The sequence below is a fragment of the Penaeus japonicus genome, unplaced genomic scaffold (assembly GCF_977035675.1).
Source record: "Penaeus japonicus unplaced genomic scaffold, GWHDUDI00000001_assembly GWHDUDI00000042, whole genome shotgun sequence".
NCBI lineage: Eukaryota > Metazoa > Arthropoda > Malacostraca > Decapoda > Penaeidae > Penaeus > Penaeus japonicus.
In genome coordinates this window covers 16,439,709-16,459,879 of record NW_028234444.1, presented here as the reverse complement: position 1 = coordinate 16,459,879, position 20,171 = coordinate 16,439,709, and the positions used below count along the sequence as shown (strand labels likewise).

The window sequence follows — 20,171 nt, the reverse complement described above, 5'->3', positions numbered from 1 at the left end:
CTTTGACGTGAAAAAAGTAGCTTGGACGTGACGTGGAAATGATGCCAAGCAAAGGATGTTTGTGATATAGCGGGATATATCCGGTTGCTCTGTCTTTGTTTGTATTTGTTGTCTTTGCTGTTCTATGTGTTACTGTTAATATCATTGTTAGCTTTTATTATCGTTATTATTGTTGTTATTATTATCATTATATTATCATCACTATTACCTTATCGTTATTATTTTTGTATTATCATTATCATTATTGTCGTTATCGTCATTATTATTATCATTGCTATCATCAACATCACTATTATAATTATCGTAATTCTAATTGTCAGAACTGTCACAATTAACTGATATATAATTTCTGATATATAATTTTCTATCGTTAGCATCATTGGCTATTCGAGAAATAGTAATAGGAAATAAACGAAAACAACTAAACAGATGAATATTGTTAATAGAAGAAGAAGAAGAAGAAAACAAAAACAAGAAAAACAAGTGACGCACAAGATGAAACACGAAAGAAAAAAAAATAATAAAAGACATAAGAACGTTGTTTTTTATCGCCGTTGGAATTTTCTGGAAAAAAGAATGTCGAAAACGTTGTCACCCCCCCCCCCTCCACATCCTCGGCCTCTCCCCATGAACTTTCTCTCGCTTTCTTGCTTTCTCTCTCTCCCTCTCTCTCTCTCTCTCTCTCTCCCTCTCTCTCTCTCTCTCTCTCTCTCTCTCTCTCTCTCTCTCTCTCTCTCTCTCTCTCTCTCTCTCTCTCTCTCTCTCTCTCTCTCTCTGCCTCTCTCTCTGCCTCTATCTCTCTCTCTCTCTCTTTCTCTCTCTTTCTCTCTCTTTCTCTCTCCCTCCTCCCCTCCTCCTCCTCCTCTCACCTCCCTCTTCCTCCTCCACCCTCTCCCTTTCCCTCTTCCCTCCCTTCCCCTCCTCCTCCTCCCTCTCCCTTTCCCTCTTCCCTCCCTCCTCCTCCTCCTCCCCCTCTCCCTTTCCCTCTTCCCTCCCTCCTCCTCCTCCTCCTCCCTCCCTGCTAGTCATGTGTGTGACATCTTAAGAAATATGTTTTTCCTTCTATCTTTCTCTCTTTCTTTATTTCTTTCTTATCATATGACTTTCTTTTATTGTCATTGTTTCGGTTCGTGTCTTTTTTATTATTTTCTTTAATTCCTTTTTTTCTTTCATTTTTATTGTTATATTCGTTTCTTGTTCTTGTCTTTGTTTTGTTTCTTTTTGTTGTTGTTGTATTTTTTCTCTTGTATTTTTTATCAACATTTTCTTTTTCTATTTTTTTTTTCTCTTTTATTTTATGTTTTTTTTTTTTCTTTCTTTCTCCCTTTCTTTCTGTCTTTCATATTTTATTGCCATTGACGAAGACAAAAAAAAATTAAAAAGAAAGATGGAGAAGACGAAGAAATAAGATGAAGAAGGAAGAGGAAGAAGATGGTGAAGGTAAAGAAGAGAAATGAAGAAAAGAAAGGAAGAGTGACTAAAGATGATAAAGACGAAGAAGAAGAAAAAAGGAGAATGACAAGAGGACGAAGAAGAAGAAAAACAAGAGGGTTGATAATTGAAGAAAATAAAGATAACGAAAGAAAATGAAGAAGAAGAAGAAAAAAACGGAAGATGAAAAAGAAGAACAAGAAGAAGAATAAGAAAAATGAGATGATGAGGAAAGAGAAAGATGAAAGACGATAAAGAGGAGAGACAAAGAAACACTACGAAGAAAATCTTGAAGACGAAGTAAAAAATAAGAGGGGCGGGAGGGGGAAGAAGGAGGTGGAAGAGTAAGAGAAGAAAAAAAGAAAGAAAAAAGAAGAAAAAAAAACACACACACTCGCCGTCGTCATGACAACACAATCCCTTGACCTTGACACTCCAACTTCACCTCAACGATGACCCTGAACAAGGTCACGAAAGGAAAACAACAATGAAACAAACAAACAAGAACAAAACAAAGAAAAAAGGAAAGAAAATTACAAAAAAAGAAAAAAATACATGATATATCAAAAGTATATCAATATAAACGAATTAATCAACCAACAATTAAATTAAAAAGATAAAAAAAATCATAAAACACAAAGATTGGTGAGCTTGTAAAGTCAGCGCCATATTATGTAAACATGGAGATGCATTTTAGTTTTGCTTGTTTTTCTGTTCTTTACTACTTTTTATACAATATACTTGCCTGGGGATATATCACTGGGTAACGTATGTGATATGTTGTATACGGTGTATGTGGGCATGTGTATCTATCTATGTGGCTATATCTATAGTGTATATCTATCTGAAACATACCCCTATACTATACATATATTTATGCAAATATATCTATATCTACTGTATATCTATCATCCAGTCAGCTAATCTATCGGTTTGTTTACTTAGGAATATACATCTATCTATATATCTGTCTATCTATCTGTCTATCAATAAACCCATTTCTTCTTCTTATCTATTCGTATTTTCTTTATTTTATTTATCTACATCTATCCACCTACTTCTATACTTATCTTTTCAACTTCATCTCTCAACTTGGTGTTTTCATCTATCTATCTATCTATCTATCTGTTCATCTCCTTCCTAGCCTACATGTATATATATATATATATATATATATATATATATATATATATATATATATATATATATCTATATATATACATATATGCATATATGAATGGATGTATGTATGTATATTTCTCTCTCTATATATATATACTTCTCTCTCTCTCTCTCTCTCTCTCTCTCTCTCTCTCTCTCTCTCTCTCTCTCTCTCTCTCTCTCTCTCTCTCTCTCTCTCTCTTTCTCTCTATCTGTCTATCTATCTATCTATCTATCTATATATATATCTAAATGCAAACATACATACTTATATATATATATATATATATATATATATACATATATATATATATGTATATATATATATATATATATATATATATACATATATATATATATATACATATATACATATATATTATATATTCATATATATATATATATATATATATATATATATTCATGTCCTTAGCTGTCTATCTGCATGCTTGTGTGTGTGTATTTCTCTCTACCTATTTACCCATCTATCCATTCTCTCTCTCTATCTATCTATCTCTCTCTCTATCTATCTATCTATTTGTCTATCTATCTATCTATCTATCTATTTGTCTATCTATCTATCTATCTCTCTATCTATCTATCTCTCTATCTCTCTATCTATCTATCTATCTATGTATCCATCTATCTATCTATCTATCTATCTGTCTTTGATTTCTACCGCGACAGTATGACGTTCTAAGCGAAATTACGTAACACCAAACTCATAACTCGCAAAAACCGGTTCATGAGGCGCCTATGTTGTAATGCGCGTATTCTCATGGCATGTTTTCTGGGCTGTGGGTATGAGAAGTGTGTGGGGACTGTGGGAGGGGATGGGTGGGGGGGGGTAGAAGGGGTGGGGAGTGGGGGCTTGTGTGGATGGGAGTGTGGGGCGGGAGGTATGTGTGTGTGTGTGTGTGTGTGTGTGTGTGTATGTGTGTGTGTGTATGTGTGTGAGTGTGTATGTGTGTATGTGAGTGTGTGTGTGAAGAGGGGAATGGATGGTGTGTGTGTTTATTTTGTGTTGTTTAATTGTTTACGTGCCTATGTGCGTGTGTGTTTATTCCTAGTGTAGTCTAAATAAAAGGTGAAAATTTGCAGAAAAGAAATCAAATCGACCCCCTCCCTTCCCCTTTCCCCCAATTTAGCCCCATCCAAGAAAATTGGGGTCAACCTGATACCAACAAATCCCCCCTCCCTCCCCCACCCCTCTCCCCCACCCCTCTCCCCCGGCCTTACATCGCCCTCCCTCTCACCCCTCCCCCAGCGGCATACAGGTGTGAGCAAAACTCATGAGAATATTATCGGAGATGCTAGAGAGATGCCACGAGTCGCACGAGGTTGAGTGCCAGTGCCCCGGGCCCGGGCAGTGCCAGGAAAATTCACTTGCATCACTTGTACCTCTCCGAACGTCACACGTGGTCGGGGAGGGGGGGGAGGTGGGGGGTGGAGAGCGGGAAGGGAGGAGGGGGTAGGAGGGGAGGAGAGGGAGAGAGAGAGAGAGAGAGAGAGACCGGTGCGAGATAACAATTACTTTTTTTTTCCCCATTATTTCGGGTTAGTCTGGTTTCATCGTTAAGCTCGATGCCCCCGCCCATCTTCGTGTGCAATATGCAATACGTGAAATACATCCTCATGCTATTACCAACCCGCATAATTATGAGAGGCTTCGCTCGCTTTAAGCTCCGCCCCCCCAGCTACGTCATCAGAAAGGTCCTCCCCCAATGAAGACCGCTATTTATACGCCGGGCAACGCGGCTTCCACTTTAGTTCTTACTAGACACCGATCCTGTCAGAACCAATTCATTGAGGACTCTCGAAGTGTCATCAGGATTTGGTTTCGATAGACAGACCGAAGACAGACAGTTCGAAGTTTTGGTCTGGAAGTGAACTATACAGAGGAAGACAGTGCTATACCAACGCGGTTTTCTTCGATCCGTTGAGACTAGAAGCCTAGCAAGATGGTCATCATTTCAATAGGGGTAAGATAGCCTTTTTTTATCATTTATCCTTCTGTTTATTCTGATTTGATGATACTGCATCTTCGTCGGTTAGAATTGCAATCCTGAAATTCATCTGAAGTGAATCTTATTATGCAAAGTGCCCATCGCTAAAGAAATCTGGAAACAAGAAAATTTAATCAATTTGCAATTACATACATAAAAAGACACGTGTTTTTTCTTCTTTAAAGAAGAGGAAAATCAGAATTATTTTGTGCTGCGGTTTCCATCCCAGACGACTCTGGTAACTTGCGGTGTGGCGGGAGAGTGAAGAATGTTACGTCAGCACCTGCCTGCCTGCCTCGCTCTTGCTCTTTCTCTCTCTTGCTCTTTCTCTCTCTTTCTCTTTCTCTCAATCTCTCTCTCTCTCTCTCTCTCTCTCTCTCTCTCTCTATATATATATATATAATATATATATATATATATATATATATATATATATATATATATATATATATATATATTTATATATATGAATATATATATATAAATATATATAGATAGATATATAGATAGATAAATTTTATATATATATATATATGTATATAGATAGATAGATAGATAGATAGATAGATAGATAGATAGATAGATAAATGAATATATATATATATATATATTATATTCTCTCTCTCTCTCTCTCTCTCTCTCTCTCTCTCTCTCTCTCTCTCTCTCTCTCTCTCTCTCTCTCTCTCTCTCTCTCTCTCTCTCTCTCTCTCTCTCTCGTTCCCTCTCTTTCTCTCCTTCTCTCGCTCTCTCTTCATAATTGATAGGATTCCACACAATTCCATCCTCTGCCTAGAGAGAAATGTCTCGCATTTCCGCTGATAATCTCTCTCACACGTCAATGGGTCTTGATAAGGAGAAAACGGCTCCCTCGCTTGTAATTTCACTACATGCTTACAGAGGTGCTAAGGTTTCTTATCGGTATCTTGGGCATAAAATCGACAAGTATTTCTCTCTCTCTCTTTACCCCTCTCTATATATATCTATCTATCTATCTATCTATATATATATGTATTATATTATATTATATACATATATATACACACACACACACACACACACACACACATATATATATATATATATATATATATATATATATATATATATATATATATATATATATATATATATATATATACCTCTCTATCTCTCTGTCTGTCTGCCTCTCTCTCTCTCTCTCTCTCTCTCTCTCTCTCTCTCTCTCTCTCTCCTCTCTCTCTCTCTCTCCTCTCTCTCTCTCTCTCTCTCTCTCTCTCTCTCTCCTCTCTCTCTCTCTCTCTCTCTCTCTCTCTCTCTCTCTCTCTCTCTCTCTCTCTCTCTCTCTCTCTCTCTCTCTCTCTCTCTGTCTCTGTCTCTCTGTCTCCCTCTCTTATTTTGTCGTGTTATCTATCTCTCTTCCCTTTTAGTGTCAGAAATTCAGTGCGTTTCATTCGTAAGATATTTTTTTCTTTCCTCTTCTCGCCCAGAAGTCAAGGCTATGATATTTTTCCAATAATAAATAGTAAAGGTTTTTTTTAGTTGAATTGATTAATTCTATCAGGAAGGAAGACACAGAATGAAATTTTTAAAATTCCCCGTTCATTTTGGAAAAAAAAGAACGCAGGTCAGTGCCAGGTCCCCCCCTCCCCCACCTCCCCTACCCCTCCACCCCCACCACCTACCCCTCCACACCCACCGAAACCCTCATCTCTCTCCCTCCCACACAGCACACCTGTGAACACCTGTACACCTGTTAACGGCCCCCGGCCCTCCTTCTCCCCCGCCCCTCATCCCTTTCCCCCCTGCCCCCTCCTCACCTGTTGATCACAGCACACCTGTGTTATCCACATACCGACAAGGACGAGCTTCAATAACAACAATAACGTGCTGATGTTGTTGAATTTCAGGAGCCTCGTAATACTGGCTTGGATAATTCGATTCGATTGAGGCAATCAGGTCAACTTCCTTTGTTAATTAGTCACGTGGGGAGGTGGTTGGTAGAGTGGGAAAGAGAGAGAGAGGGGGGGAGAGATGGAGGGAGAGGAAGAGGGAGGGAGGGAGATGGAAGGAGAGAGATGGAGGGAGAGAGGGAGAGGGAGGGAGAGAGGGAGGTAGGGAGGGAGGGAGAGTGAGAGAGGCAGAAAGAGAAAGAAATAGAGAGAGGAAGGGAGGGAAATAAAAAGGAATAGAGGGAGAGAAAAGAGGAAAAAGAAAATATAAAAAAGTTAGTTAACTATCTATATGAAATAGACTAACCAATAGCTAGAAGGACAGAGTGAGAGAGAGAGAGAGAGAGAAAGAGAGAGAGAGAGAGAGAGAAAGAGATAGAGAGAGAGAGAGAGAGAGAGAGAGAGAGAGTGAGAGAGAGAGAAAGAGAGAGAGTAACAAAGGAATGAACTAAACAAAAATAAAATAAATTGGATAAAAAAAAGTCTACCACACTATCGCCACCCCTTGCCAGCTGTCGACTAAGGTGCGCAGAAAAATTTTACGAAAGAGTGACGTAGAAAGATGAATGGAAGAATAATGAGAGAGAAGTGGTGAAAAAAAAGAATGAAAGAGAAGAGAAACGTATAGAAAACTGAAAACTAGAAAGAGACGAGAGAAAAACAGTGATGATAAAGGGAGAAATAAAAGGATGAAAAACGAGAAAAGAAGAAGAACAAAGCAATAATGACAATAAAGAGGAACGGGTATGAAATGTAATAATGGTGATAAAAAACAGTCCATTTGTCAGAGGAAAACAAGAATTTGAATAAAGTGCAATTTTGACTCATAATACATTAATATAACCTCATTTCTGTCTACACGAAACTTCTTAAATGAAGTTTTGAAGTTTAGGAGTTTGGGAAGTTACATACAGAAAGAACTTATGCAAATGTATTACTGTATCTCGAAGTCTGGTAATTCATTCAGTTTAGTAAGTTTTAGTTCCTTTTGGCAAGATTTTGGAAGAAATTTCGGATAGACTTTTATCAGACGCAATAATTCAAGTGACACTTTCTCAATCTCCTTCGCCCATCACTGCCTTACTTATCATCAACATCAACTGCATTGTCAGTATTATCAACATCATCAAATACCATTATTATTATCAGTACTATTATCACCATAGTATCTACATCATCACCAGTCACCACCATTCCAGTTATCAATATTTTTCCTCATTCCCTTCTCGAAAAAAAAAACTTAGCTCATTAGACCTTCAAAACCCCTATCGAAAAAAGATATGAACGAGTAAGCTTTTTAATTGTCTAGAACTCGTCTAATCAGCTGACGTGTTTAAAGAGGCGAAGCTGACTCCTAAATCTACTCAGCACTGAAAACTCAGAGCAAGAGAGGTGTTGAGGTAGCACAAGGCTCATTCAGTACGTGTCCAAACCCTTTGTTTGGACACGTACCAAAAGAACAGCAACATTTGGCACTTAGTTTCGAGACACTGTGGGTACCTTAGCCTGGAAACCGCTGATTTGGTTTAGTTGGGGGTCAGGTAAGGAGGATATCCCATTTTCTTCTATTTTTTTTTAGTTATTTAAAGAAAATGGAATAAATAATATGCTTCCGAGGTAATCTGAGATTAAATTTCATAAATCCTAAAGCTCACTGATTCTCCGACTATTTCCCTTTCGACTTAGAAATTATCAAAGTAGAAATATAAGGTTGTAAAGAAATACAACAATACAAGATGGCAAAATGTATTTTATAAACTCCAAGCAAGGTACACGACAAACTACTTGAAGGCTGCAAGATAGTACTGACCAAGCACAATCTCTCTCTCTCTCTCTCTCTCTCTCTCTCTCTCTCTCTCTCTCTCTCTCTCTCTCTCTCTCTCTCTCTCTCTCTCTCTCTCTCTCTCTCTCTCTCTCTCTCTCTCCTCTCTCTCTCTCTCTCTCTCCTCTCTCTCTTCTCTCTCTCTCTCTCTCTCTCTCTCTCTCTCTCTCTCTCTCTCTCTCTCTCTCTCTCTCTCTCTCTCTCTCTCTCTCTCTCTCTCTCTCTCTCTCTCTATCTATCTATCTCTCTCTCTATCTCTCTCTCTATCTATCTCTCTCTCTCTCTCTCTCTCTCTCTCTCTCTCTCTATATATATATATATATATATATATATATATATATATATATATATATATATATATATGTATATATATATATATATATATATATATATATATATCTGCCTATCTATTTATCTCTACCTATCTATCTCCCTTTATCAGCGTCTCTTGTATCTTGCATTCATTTGCAAATTCTTCTGGCAACATCCACTCGTCGAAGCTACTGCCAAAGAGTCTGCATTTTCTCTCATTGCAGAAATCATGCACTGCACTGGTACCTATGCATGATTATAATTATTACTATTGCTATTAATGCTATCGTCAAAATTATTGCCATTATCATTTTCATTAATGCTGTGTTATTATATCAGTTTTAAAGTATTATTTTTCCTTGGTGTTACGCTAGTGGTGTTTAAAAGAACAAAAAATATTTGATATTTCATGACCAAACCATTAGGATCATGTGTAGGTATTCTAATAGTATCGTCTAAATTTTATTAATTAATTGACTATTTGTCTAACAGCTAAATTACAGTACATATCCATTATGTTGTAAATATTACAGAACAAAGACAAGAAACATTGGTAAAGTAAAGTAGAAGGATAATACCCCCCCCCACACACACACACACACACCCACACACACCCATACCCACACCTACACCCAAACCCACACACACAGAAATATATATATATATATATATATATATATATATATATATATATATATATATATATATATATATATATACATATACATATTCATAATGTTAGTAAATCACTAAAAATCAATGATTATATCGCATCCAATCATAATTACAATACTTGCGAGAAAATCAATAAAATCACACCTTGGCAACTCCACACGCGTTGCCACACGAACAGTTCGCGATAATTAGCGACTTAATGAACTCGATCAGCCGCTGAATATAGATGCAATCGGATATATTATTCATACAAACTTCATTTGGAAGATAGGAAAGCATACATTAAAATCAGAGGGAGTGCTATCCGGTTTCTCATAGGCCTAGACATGAGTAGACACAGATCCCCCCTCTTTCTCACAGTTCACTCAAGGTCGTCTGCATATTTCCAGCAGAATCCAGCCTTCCTTGGCAAAGACTCCTGACCTTCCTTGTATATCCTACCTTAGTCTAGATTATACAGGATTTGCCAAAGAAAAAAGAGGATTGTTATTACTTTTTTTTTTGAGGTATTCATACTTCCATCTATATTCACGAGAAAGTTATTACTGTTATTTTCTTATTGTTGTCATTCTCCTTCAGTAACAATAGTAATGTTTTTTTCTATCCCATAGAAAAGAGAAAGAAACAATACCAATATCTATTTTGAGAAAGATTACGAATAATATTTTGTGCTCGCGACATAACAGGTTGGTCACCTCTCCCTGCTATTATCCCACTGTGAGGTTTGAGGGCCGTCTGGTTGCGAGAAACCTGTATTTCACCTTTTTTTTAAACATGCCAACAACAGCCTACAGTATACTTTACCCTTTATCCCTGACTATAGACCCCACCCCTATCTCTATAAGAACATCCCACCCCCTATCTCTAGCCGTATAAGAACACTTTAACCCCGCCTGGAAATTTGTTATAACTCGAACGATCATCCCAGCCCGACATTTAGCAAAGGGCGGAGTCGAGCAAGACAGTTCCCGTTGGATGAGAAACCTTGAGTTTAACACGAGCCAAAAACTCGATGGTGTAGACAGGCATTTCGTGTTACGGCTCCTTGCGTGTTGGAAACTGGTTTTCAGGAGGTGCTCATCCGTGCTTGTAGATTAACGTCTATAATTTGTTTGTGTATATTTTAAGTGTCTCCTATTTTTTTTTTTTTTTTTTTTTTTTTTTTTTTTTCTTTTTTTTTTTTTAGCTTAGTTTCATTTTTTTTTTTTTCATGTCACCCTTATTACAGAATTGTAGTTACTTAATATATCTTTTCTTTTCGTTTCAGGGGCTGAACGCCCGGCTCGCCTTCGCCATTGCGGCGGCCGCCTTCGGGTCCGCCTTTCAGCATGGCTACAACTTGGGTGTCATGAACGCGCCTCTTGGGGTGAGTAATAGCACGGGTTACCTTCTTATGTGTGTATATATATACATATATATATATATAGATAGATAGATAGATAGATAGATAGATAGATAGATAGATAGATAAATATATATATAAATATATATATAAATATATATAAATATAAATATAAATATATATGTATATATATATATATATATATATGTATGTATATATATTTGTATATACATGCATATATATATATATATATATATATATATATATATATATATATATATATATATATAAAGTAAAGTTATATTATGTGTGTATATATATGTATGTATATATATATATATATATATATATATATATATATATATATATATATGTATGTATGTATGTATAGGTGTGTGTGTATATGTATATATATATATAGATAGATAGATAGATAGATAGATATACCTATATATATATATATATATATATATATATATATATATATATATATATACATATATATACACACATAAATATATGCATATGTATATCAGACCGTTAAGATCTTGAAAATTGACTTTACTTTATATGAATGGGACACGTGCTAGTCTATCCCTTGAACTCAATCCAGTTTTAGCGACATGAATAGTACATCCCCTTACCTAATGACAGGAAGGTAATGACGTCAGGAAATGTCATGCTCATCGGAACATGACTTAGGCCTATCTCGTTCCTCTTTGCGCTCTAAGGCCCTCTCTTTCGCTGGCAAGGAAAGTGTTAACTTTAACCGGTTTATACTACTATGCCAACCCACTCGCTCGCTCTCTCTTTCTCTCTCTCTCTCTCTCTCTCTCTCTCTCTCTCTCTCTCTCTCTCTCTCTCTCTCTCTCTCTCTCTCTCTCTCTCTCTCTCTCTCTCTCTCTCTCTTTATTTCTCTTTTCCTATCTCTCTCTCTTTATTTCTATTCCTCTACCTATTTCTCTCTCTCTGTCTCTCTTTCTCTCTTTATTTATTTCTCTCTCTCTCTCTCTCTCTCTCTCTCTCTCTCTCTCTCTCTCTCTCTCTCTCTCTCTCTCTCTCTCTCTCTCTCTCTCTCTCTCTCTCTCTCTCCCTCCCTCCCTCTCTCACTATATCTGCTACCTTCCCCTCCCTCTGTCTCTTGCTGTCTGTCTTTTACAAATGTTAGGAATGCATCGTAGCGAGTGTCTGACACGTTCATTCATTTCCCAGTTTGTCTATCAAATATTTCTACACTAAGAAGAAGATGAAGCCTATCATTCGTAAAGAAAGTAACTATTAAAAAAAGAAAAAAAAAAGCTTTAAATGAGCTGTCAATGCGAAAAGAGATGAAGAAAAAATAGAGTCTTTTCTCCCTAGCTGGCACAAGACTACTACTGTTAAAAATGGACTGACTCTGAGGTAGGGTTGCCAAAATGTTGCCACGTGACTTGTTCCCCACGTTAGATGCCATATTCCTCTTTTTGTCTTTCTTTTTTATCCCCTTCCCCCCCCCCCCCCTCTGTCTCTGCCTCTCTCTCTCTCTCTCTTTCTTTCTTTCTCTCTCTCTCCTTTTTTTCTTCTTAGAATGACAGCTCACGTGGTTTCTGGGGTATGTTGACCTTAGTCTAGTTGCATTTGACTTTTGTCATCATTTTTTTTTTCAATCTCTCTCTTCATCTCGGCTTCAGAAAGATAGCTAATTACCTTAGAGAAAGCTAATCACATTTTCTAATTATAAAACAAAACAGTCACCACGGCCGTACATCCATCAAAAAATAAATAAATAAATAAATAAATAAATCAAACCCACCCAGCCAATAAGCTCAGGCCATAAGGCGCATATTAATAGCAGTTCATACCCTCGATCTTTTGACACAATGAACACCTCGTGATAGCAGCAGAATCGAGAGCAACCAACTCGGTGTTTCAGAAACCTTGGCAACTGCTCTCTGCTGAATATACACTTTTCTTAACGCGATGCTGTGGCTATGCTGTGTCTCTACAGGTTTTTGAACACGAGGTCGCGACGGAAACGTAGGCTTGTATGAGATATTATTGTATCTTTGCTTCGTTTTTTTTAGATGTTTGTGTATGGGATGAATAGGATTCGGTTGTATAGAAAGGGTTTTTTTTATTTTTTGGTTGTTAAGTGTAACGTAAGGATGGTCAGGATTATTGCAGGATATTGCTACGGGGTTGATGAAGAAATGCTGCCCCTCCAAGCACTAATGTCGGGCGAGATATGATGTAAGTTTACAAGTATTTGACAAACACAGGAAATAGTATCAGATATTCCTCGCGGGTGCCAGCTGTTCGGTTTCGGACACCGCCTTTCCTCTCGACCAATCAGAGTCATCCGTCTTGGGGGCACGACTTGCCGGCTCGGACGAGTCACCCTCTCCGAATCTCGACACTCCGGCTTCAGTTTGACTTCATATCCACACGGGAGAAAAATTACATTTTGAAATTTCTGCAAAATGATTGGTATACTTACCCCATTTACACTAATCTGCGATGAAAGTAAACTTACAATGGCTAGTATGAGAACTAGTAGGAAGAGGTTAGCGCTAAATCGATAACCTTGAATGCTATTATTGGGTCGCCGGAATGCCATCTTTCCCCAAAAGATGTGTTGTTAGGTAAATCATATTAAATTCTCTTTACATACAAGCTTTAATACACTGGCGGGAGAGATGAAGAAAACCTCTCTCTCTCTCTCTCTCTCTCTCTCTCTCTCTCTCTCTCTCTCTCTCTCTCTCTCTCTCTCTCTCTCTCTCTCTCTCTCTCTCTCTCTCTCTCTCTCTCTCTCTCTCTCTCTCTCTCTCTCTCTCTCTCTCTCTCTCTCTCTCATTCTCTCTTTCTTCCCTACCTCTTTGTCCGTTTTTGTTCTATTTTTCTCTCTAACACTCTCGACTTTGTATGGCTTCAATGGTGACACCGGCTATAAGCCCAGAAATCTAGTCCAGTAAGTCACAAGCACAAAGTTTATCTTCTCTTCCTTTCCTATATTTTGTTTCTTCTTTCCCGTCCTCTTTATCCTTGTTCTTCTTTCTTCATTTTGTTCTCCTCTCCTTCTATTCATTCTTCTTCCTTTTCCTCTATCCTGTCTACCTATTTTTCTTGTTCTTCTTCTTTTCCTTCTCCTTCTCCTCCTTCTTCTTCTTCTTCTTCTTCTTCTTCTTCTTCTTCTTCTTCTCCTCCTCCTCCTCCTCCTCCTCCTCCTCCTCCTCCTCCTCCTCCTCCACCTTCTTCTTCTTCCTCTTGTCTGATAAGGTGATCGTTGCCCCGTGTAAACTGACTCTCAAAGCCTTTCCTAAGTTAAACCGGTTTGGGAGGAAATCGGCCTTCTTACCTTACTATATCAGCCGAGGACAAAAGCGTAACATTAGTCTTGTGTTTTCTTTCCTGGAAAACAATAAATAATCCGTTTTAATCGCGATTAGATAGTCACAGGATGAGGGTTATCTACGGTACTGAAGCCGCGGAATTTCAATCATGAACTGACGATAAAAAGAAAGAAAGAAATTGTTAGGCCTTGACTCGAAATACTTCCTTCTTAACACTATACAAAGAAAGACAATAGTCAGTTTATAACATATTACTCATTCCACTCGCTGCCTCCAACACATCCAGAAAAAAAACAAAACAGCATCAAATTCCCTCCCTTTTTCAGCGCCAGAGACGTTAACATCCTTCTTTTGTTTCCTCAGCTGATCGAGGACTGGTTGAACGAAACGAGCTCAACGGAGAACGAGCTAAACGACACGATTTCCAACGGCACGAGGACTTACATGGACAAGAGCGAAACGACGATGATTGTGTCGATTATAGTGTCCATCTATTGTGTGGGTGGCATGATCGGCGGGTCACTCACGGGCTTCTTCGCGAACAGGTGAGGTTCTTCTTTTGTTTTTGTTTTCTTTCTCTCTTTCTCTCTCTCTCTCTCTCTCTCTCTCTCTCTCTCTCTCTCTCTCTCTCTCTCTCTCTCTCTCTCTCTCTCTCTCTCTCTCTCTCTCTCTCTCTCTCTCTCTCTCTCTCTCCGTGATATTGCTTTTAGGTATCTCTTTCTACTCTTTTTTTTAGATATTGCTCGTTCGTTATTTTTATTTCTATTGTTTTTATGGATTTCTGGTTAGTATTTCTGTTTATTTAATTCATCGGGGGATTGTAGATCGACTAACGGCTAACGAACTTCGTCCACTTCCTCCTCTCAGGTTCGGCCGGAAAGGAGGTCTCCTCGTGAACAACGTCTTCGCCATCATCGCTGCGATTTTCTTCGGTTTCTGCAAGTTGGCCAACTCTTACATCATGGTTATCATCGGCCGCTTCTTCATCGGCATCAACAACGGTCTCAACGCCGGTCTCGCCCCGATGTACCTGTCGGAAATTGCGCCCATCAACCTCCGCGGCGCCATCGGCACCGTCTACCAGCTGGTCGTCACGATCTCCATTCTGGTGAGTCGGGAAAGTCTTTTAGAAAACGGGGTTATTTCGGAGGGGTTATGGGGGAACTCGTCTGTTTTCAAAAGATTATATATTACGATATTCATGTTGAGGGAGTTTGTTTTCCAAAAATAGGGGAGCTTGCTTACATTTTTTTTCGTGTATGTTGCAAGCAGATATAGATAAAGTAAACGTGTGAGAGAATATTAATCACTGTTGCTACAACAACACAAGAAAGTGTTCGAAATAACCGCGTTCCTCTTCTTCGTCCCTCACAGTTCTCGCAGATCATGGGTCTTGAATCCATCCTCGGAACCGTAGACTTGTGGCCCATCCTTCTCGCCTTGACTGCTCTGCCTGCCGTCTTCCAGCTGGTGACTCTGCCAATCTGCCCTGAATCCCCCAAGTACCTTCTCATTAACAAGGAGGAAGCCATTTCTGCCCAGCGAGGTGGGTTGGGTGTGGGCTTTTCTATCTTTTATGTTTTCGACTTTGTTTCGTGTAGGAATTTCATGGTTTGTTGATTTTTTTTTCTTTCTTATCATTCCGTTTCATGATTTTATATTGTGATTTAAAAAAATCGCGGAATGGATTATTCATGATTTTGATTGTATACGTAAAAAAAAAAAATCCTTACATGAATCAGTAATGAAATAAACCTACAAACAGCTTCACCACTTCCTAAAGGTTCCTCAAAGACCATGGCCACTGGCGCAGTCCCATCCACCTCTTTTTTCACCTTTTTCTTCTCCCTTCTGCAGCGCTCACTTGGCTCCGTGACACAAGCAACGTGCAAGAAGAGATGGGCGAAATGAGGAACGAAGCCGAAGCCGCGAAACTGGTTCCTCACGTGTCCCTCCGCGAGATCACCACCAACCCGACCCTCCGCATCCCTCTGGTCATCTCGATGATGATGATGCTCGCCCAGCAGCTCTCCGGCATTAACGCTGTGAGTATTTGAGTGTGTGTGTGTGTGTGTGTGTGTGTGTGTGTGTGTGTGTGTGTGTGTGTGCATCGGTGAGATCCCTAATGGTTCACGGATTTGAGAAGATTGTGATGATGTAGTTGAGAAGATTGTGATGATGTGTATGGTTGTATTGATGAGATGGATGGTAATTTACAAGAATTTATTTTTGCTACCGTGATATATACCTTTTTGAATACTAGCAACAAAACTATGCAGTTCATTAAGAGCATAATTCCCCCCAGACTTGCAGAATCGTCAGCATATCCACACACCTTTCTTCTAACATGAATGCCCTCTTCCAGGTCATCTTCTTCTCCACCAAAATCTACTTGGCAGCTGGCCTGAGCGACGAAGCCTCCCTGAACGCAACCATCGCCATGGGAACCATGAACGTGCTCATGACCATCTGCTCCCTCGTCATGGTAGAGAAGTTCGGCCGAAAGACGCTCATGCTCGCTGGTCTCTTCGGCATGTTGGTCGACGTGCTGCTCTTGTTCATCTGCCTCATGCTCAAGGACTACGCCTCCTGGATCAGCTTCCTGTCCATCTTCCTCGTCATCTTCTTCGTCGTCATGTTCGCCGTCGGACCCGGATCCATCCCCTGGTTCCTCGTCACCGAGCTCTTCGCCCAGAACGCCCGCCCCGTCGCCTCCTCCATCGCCGTGGCCGTCAACTGGACGGCTGCCTTCATCGTCGGCCTCGGGTTCCTCCCTATCCAGGAGGTGAGTTGCGGGGACCGCTTTGTGAACTTCCTGTTGCGAGAGCGGCGATGATGTGAAGCAGATAGGATAATAAGTTATTGGATAATGACTTTTATGAGAAGAAATAAGAGTTTCATGAGAAGAAAGTTTTATGAGAAGGAATTAGAGTTTTATGAGAAGGAATTAGAGTTTTATGAGAAGAAATTAGAGTTTTATGAGAAGAAATTCGAGCTTTATTTAAAACCATATTTATTTATTCAAGAAGAAACCCTTTTTGTAGTACTCGTCTTCGGAAGACAGTTGATTGATGTTTCGCGGTGATTCATAACCCCCCGTTTTCTTTTCCAGATTATCGGCCCGTACGTGTTCCTTATCTTCGTCGTCCTTCTCTCCTTGTTCATCTTGTTCACGTGGAAGAAGGTTCCAGAGACGAAGGGCCGCACCATCGACGAGATCACAGCCATCTTCAAGCAGTCGGCTTATGGCGGTAACAGCGTGTGAGGCGCTTGAATCATTTCCGCCGTTCCCTCCGGAGCAAAAGAGAAGTGAGACATTCAGTGTGACACTTTAAGGAGAGAGATGAGAGGAGAAAAGAAGAAAAAAGATAAGTGTGTACATAGTTGTGACGTCAGTGGGATGGGTCGCGAGTTCTTTTTTTTTGTGGCACTTGCGATCTTCCTGTCTGTCTGTTGTTTTTTTTCTTCGTCATTCATTTGAGACATGAGCCGGCTTTGTCTTGGGCTCAAAGGTCGGGCATTCAAAGGTCATTTAGAACTGAAGAGGATCTTCCGAATCGCCGAAGAACTGATACGTCTTCGTGTGGAGGCGGAAGAGCCGAATCCTCTTTGCTCCACGTAGCTTCGATCAGATTTTCTCCGTTTTATTTTCTAGAGCGTAGGTGTTGTGACGTCTTAATTATCATGTGCCGTAGACTTGTGGAAGTTTATATTTGGCTGTTGAAATGGAGGACACCACATCGCTGTCTTTTTTTTCAATTTTTTTAGTCTTCACATCCCAAGAGAAAGGTCCAAGAGGGTTTTCCAGCACAGCAATAAACGCCTTGGGATTCAATCGCCTTTAAAGGGATGCAGAGTCTTACAGGATGATTCGATACTCTTTGAAAGCGGGGAGTCACTTTGCGTTATTCTTTTTTTATGTATAAGTGAAAGAAGAATAGAAACTGTGGCTGGCTTTGCCTTCCTTCATTGTGTGATATAAACTTTGCTAATAGGAGAGTATTTTTTGTGAAAAAAAAATATGTTAAATGTTATATTTGGGAATTGTGATGGGGTTTCAAAAATGAATAAGGAGGGAAATATTCATCTATCGAATTCTAGAAGTTAACGTCAATCAAATACGGTTTCCCTTAGCCTTCACTATTGCGGGCAGTGCAAATCACTCAGAGTTTCAGACAACTTTAATAATGAGTCTTTTGCAACTGCTAACTCCTTTTCCTCGTCTTTTAAATATAGACTAAAATTGGAAAGGCAATTGTATACATTATCAGCTATTTTCAAGCACTTTTCCTTCTCTTATGATGAGTCATATAAACGATTGTATATATTGGAACATCTCGTGTTTATGTCTGAGCGAAGGGAAGCCATATCAACATTGATGTATATATTGTTTCCGTGTAATATTTGCTCGAGTGCAGGAGGAAAACGCTTCGAAAAAAAAACACGAAATTAATGTGGGTTCTTCTGCCTTCCAATCTTTCGTCTGTCTTTCATTCGCTTTCTCCTTCCCGGTTTATCCTTCGAGTCGTGCTTATTTACCTCCTAACTTATCCATAGCACAACACTGTAGAAATTATTTTTTTACTTTGACATTCAAGCAGTATTGCATCACACGATCACCTGAATAGACAGTCCTGAGTTTCCCCCTCTTTATTTTATTTTCTGAGAGAACATGTTTATATATATAAATATATTTAAGCATGTATATAAATATGTATATAAGACGGAAAAAAGGAGTAACCTCCATCATAATCTCCCTCCTTCCCAACGTTTCCCCCAAAGAGAAACAGAGAAAATATCTGTGAGAGAGAAAACATAGAAAACAATTAAGCAGCGCTAGCGTTCATCCTCGCAAAGAGCCATCTAGCGGCAAGCTGATGAATTAAAAGAAACAACACCTATTTATTTTTCCACGTCCCACCGCTAGATGGCAGCACGCGAATCTCCTGGTCAGGTGGGCGCTGGTTCATGGTGTTACGTTTTCGTCAATTCGCGTTTTGGCTTCATTGAGGAGTCGAGATGAATGAACGCGGATTCTGCCTTACCGTATGAGAGCAGTTTACGCCATGCTCAGTGACTGTTTACAGTGTCTTGTAGATTTGAATTTCATTCCTGTTTTCATCTAGTCACGTGTTAATTTACAGCTATAAGACGAACCTTCTCTTGATAATGGCTTTTATGTCAATTTGTTGTTCTTTTTTATTATCGAGCGTCAGTAACTTTCGAGTACAATGAATCAAGAGACAATATTCTTTTTTTTTCCTTCATGCAACAAGTAGATAACAAAATAGTTCGTTATATGATACCATTTTAATTTTTTCATTATTTGCTTTGATGACTTCCTTTGCCACGAGATTAACTTTTATGTTTAGTTTATTTTTTCCTTTGTTAAATAAGCCTCAACATGACAAACGTATTTCAGGAGATGATGTACTTTGTAATTTATAAAAGCTGAACTCATACTCATTAATGAGCCGCTTGTCTATATTGAATTCTACAAAGGCATCAACATCAAATTATACTCATGTTTTAGTAATATAAGATTACTATTCAAGTGTATTTATTTCTCTGGATTCCAATTAAGATAATACACATTATCATATCATTTAATCAACATCATTGCATGCAACTACATTCAAGACCTTTTTTTTATATATATATTCGGGAGAATAGTGTTGCAAGTTGCAAGAGGCCAATTGATTAGATTTACATATCACTTGATGATGACGAAACGAAGAATTTGTAGTCAGTTGAATGTATTTTGTTGTTGAAATTCGTATGTGAATTTATTCCAAATGTATGGGCCACTTTAGTAGGCTTTGTTGAGATGTAATTTTCTCTGATGGTTCACTGTTTGTTGTAAAAAAAAACGAGAGAGGTTATTCAGTAGGAATAAGCATTGTTCAGTGATACACAAAAAAAGGAGCATAACGTCAGTCAAAATTATGAAATTATGAAATTATGAAATTTTGAAATTTTGAAATTTTGTTATCCAGGGTGAACATTCTGATGCTGTTAATTTGGACTGTCATGTTATATTATTAGTAAGAGAGGGGACTGTACCGAAATGTGTGAAGATTCAGCTGTGAATTTTTGAAAATTATTATATATTTTTTTCCTGAATATATCGGCACTATTATTTGAGATGATATGCTGCATCGACAA

At 38.6% G+C, this 20,171-nt stretch overlaps 1 protein-coding gene across 1 annotated transcript in view; it reads left to right on the top strand.

Moving 5' to 3' along the window:
• Positions 1 to 20,171, top strand: part of LOC122266246 (solute carrier family 2, facilitated glucose transporter member 1) — an 89,316-nt gene that overhangs the window by 68,488 nt on the left and 657 nt on the right. The window contains exons 3-9 of the mRNA XM_086534668.1: positions 10,603 to 10,701; positions 14,370 to 14,551; positions 14,874 to 15,114; positions 15,381 to 15,552; positions 15,864 to 16,051; positions 16,372 to 16,791; positions 17,119 to 20,171. The exon at positions 17,119 to 20,171 is cut by the window's right edge and continues 657 nt beyond it. Of these exons, the coding sequence (XP_086390794.1) occupies positions 10,603 to 10,701; positions 14,370 to 14,551; positions 14,874 to 15,114; positions 15,381 to 15,552; positions 15,864 to 16,051; positions 16,372 to 16,791; positions 17,119 to 17,271 (1,455 nt within the window). The 3' untranslated portion in view covers positions 17,272 to 20,171. The remainder of the gene's footprint in view (positions 1 to 10,602; positions 10,702 to 14,369; positions 14,552 to 14,873; positions 15,115 to 15,380; positions 15,553 to 15,863; positions 16,052 to 16,371; positions 16,792 to 17,118) is intronic.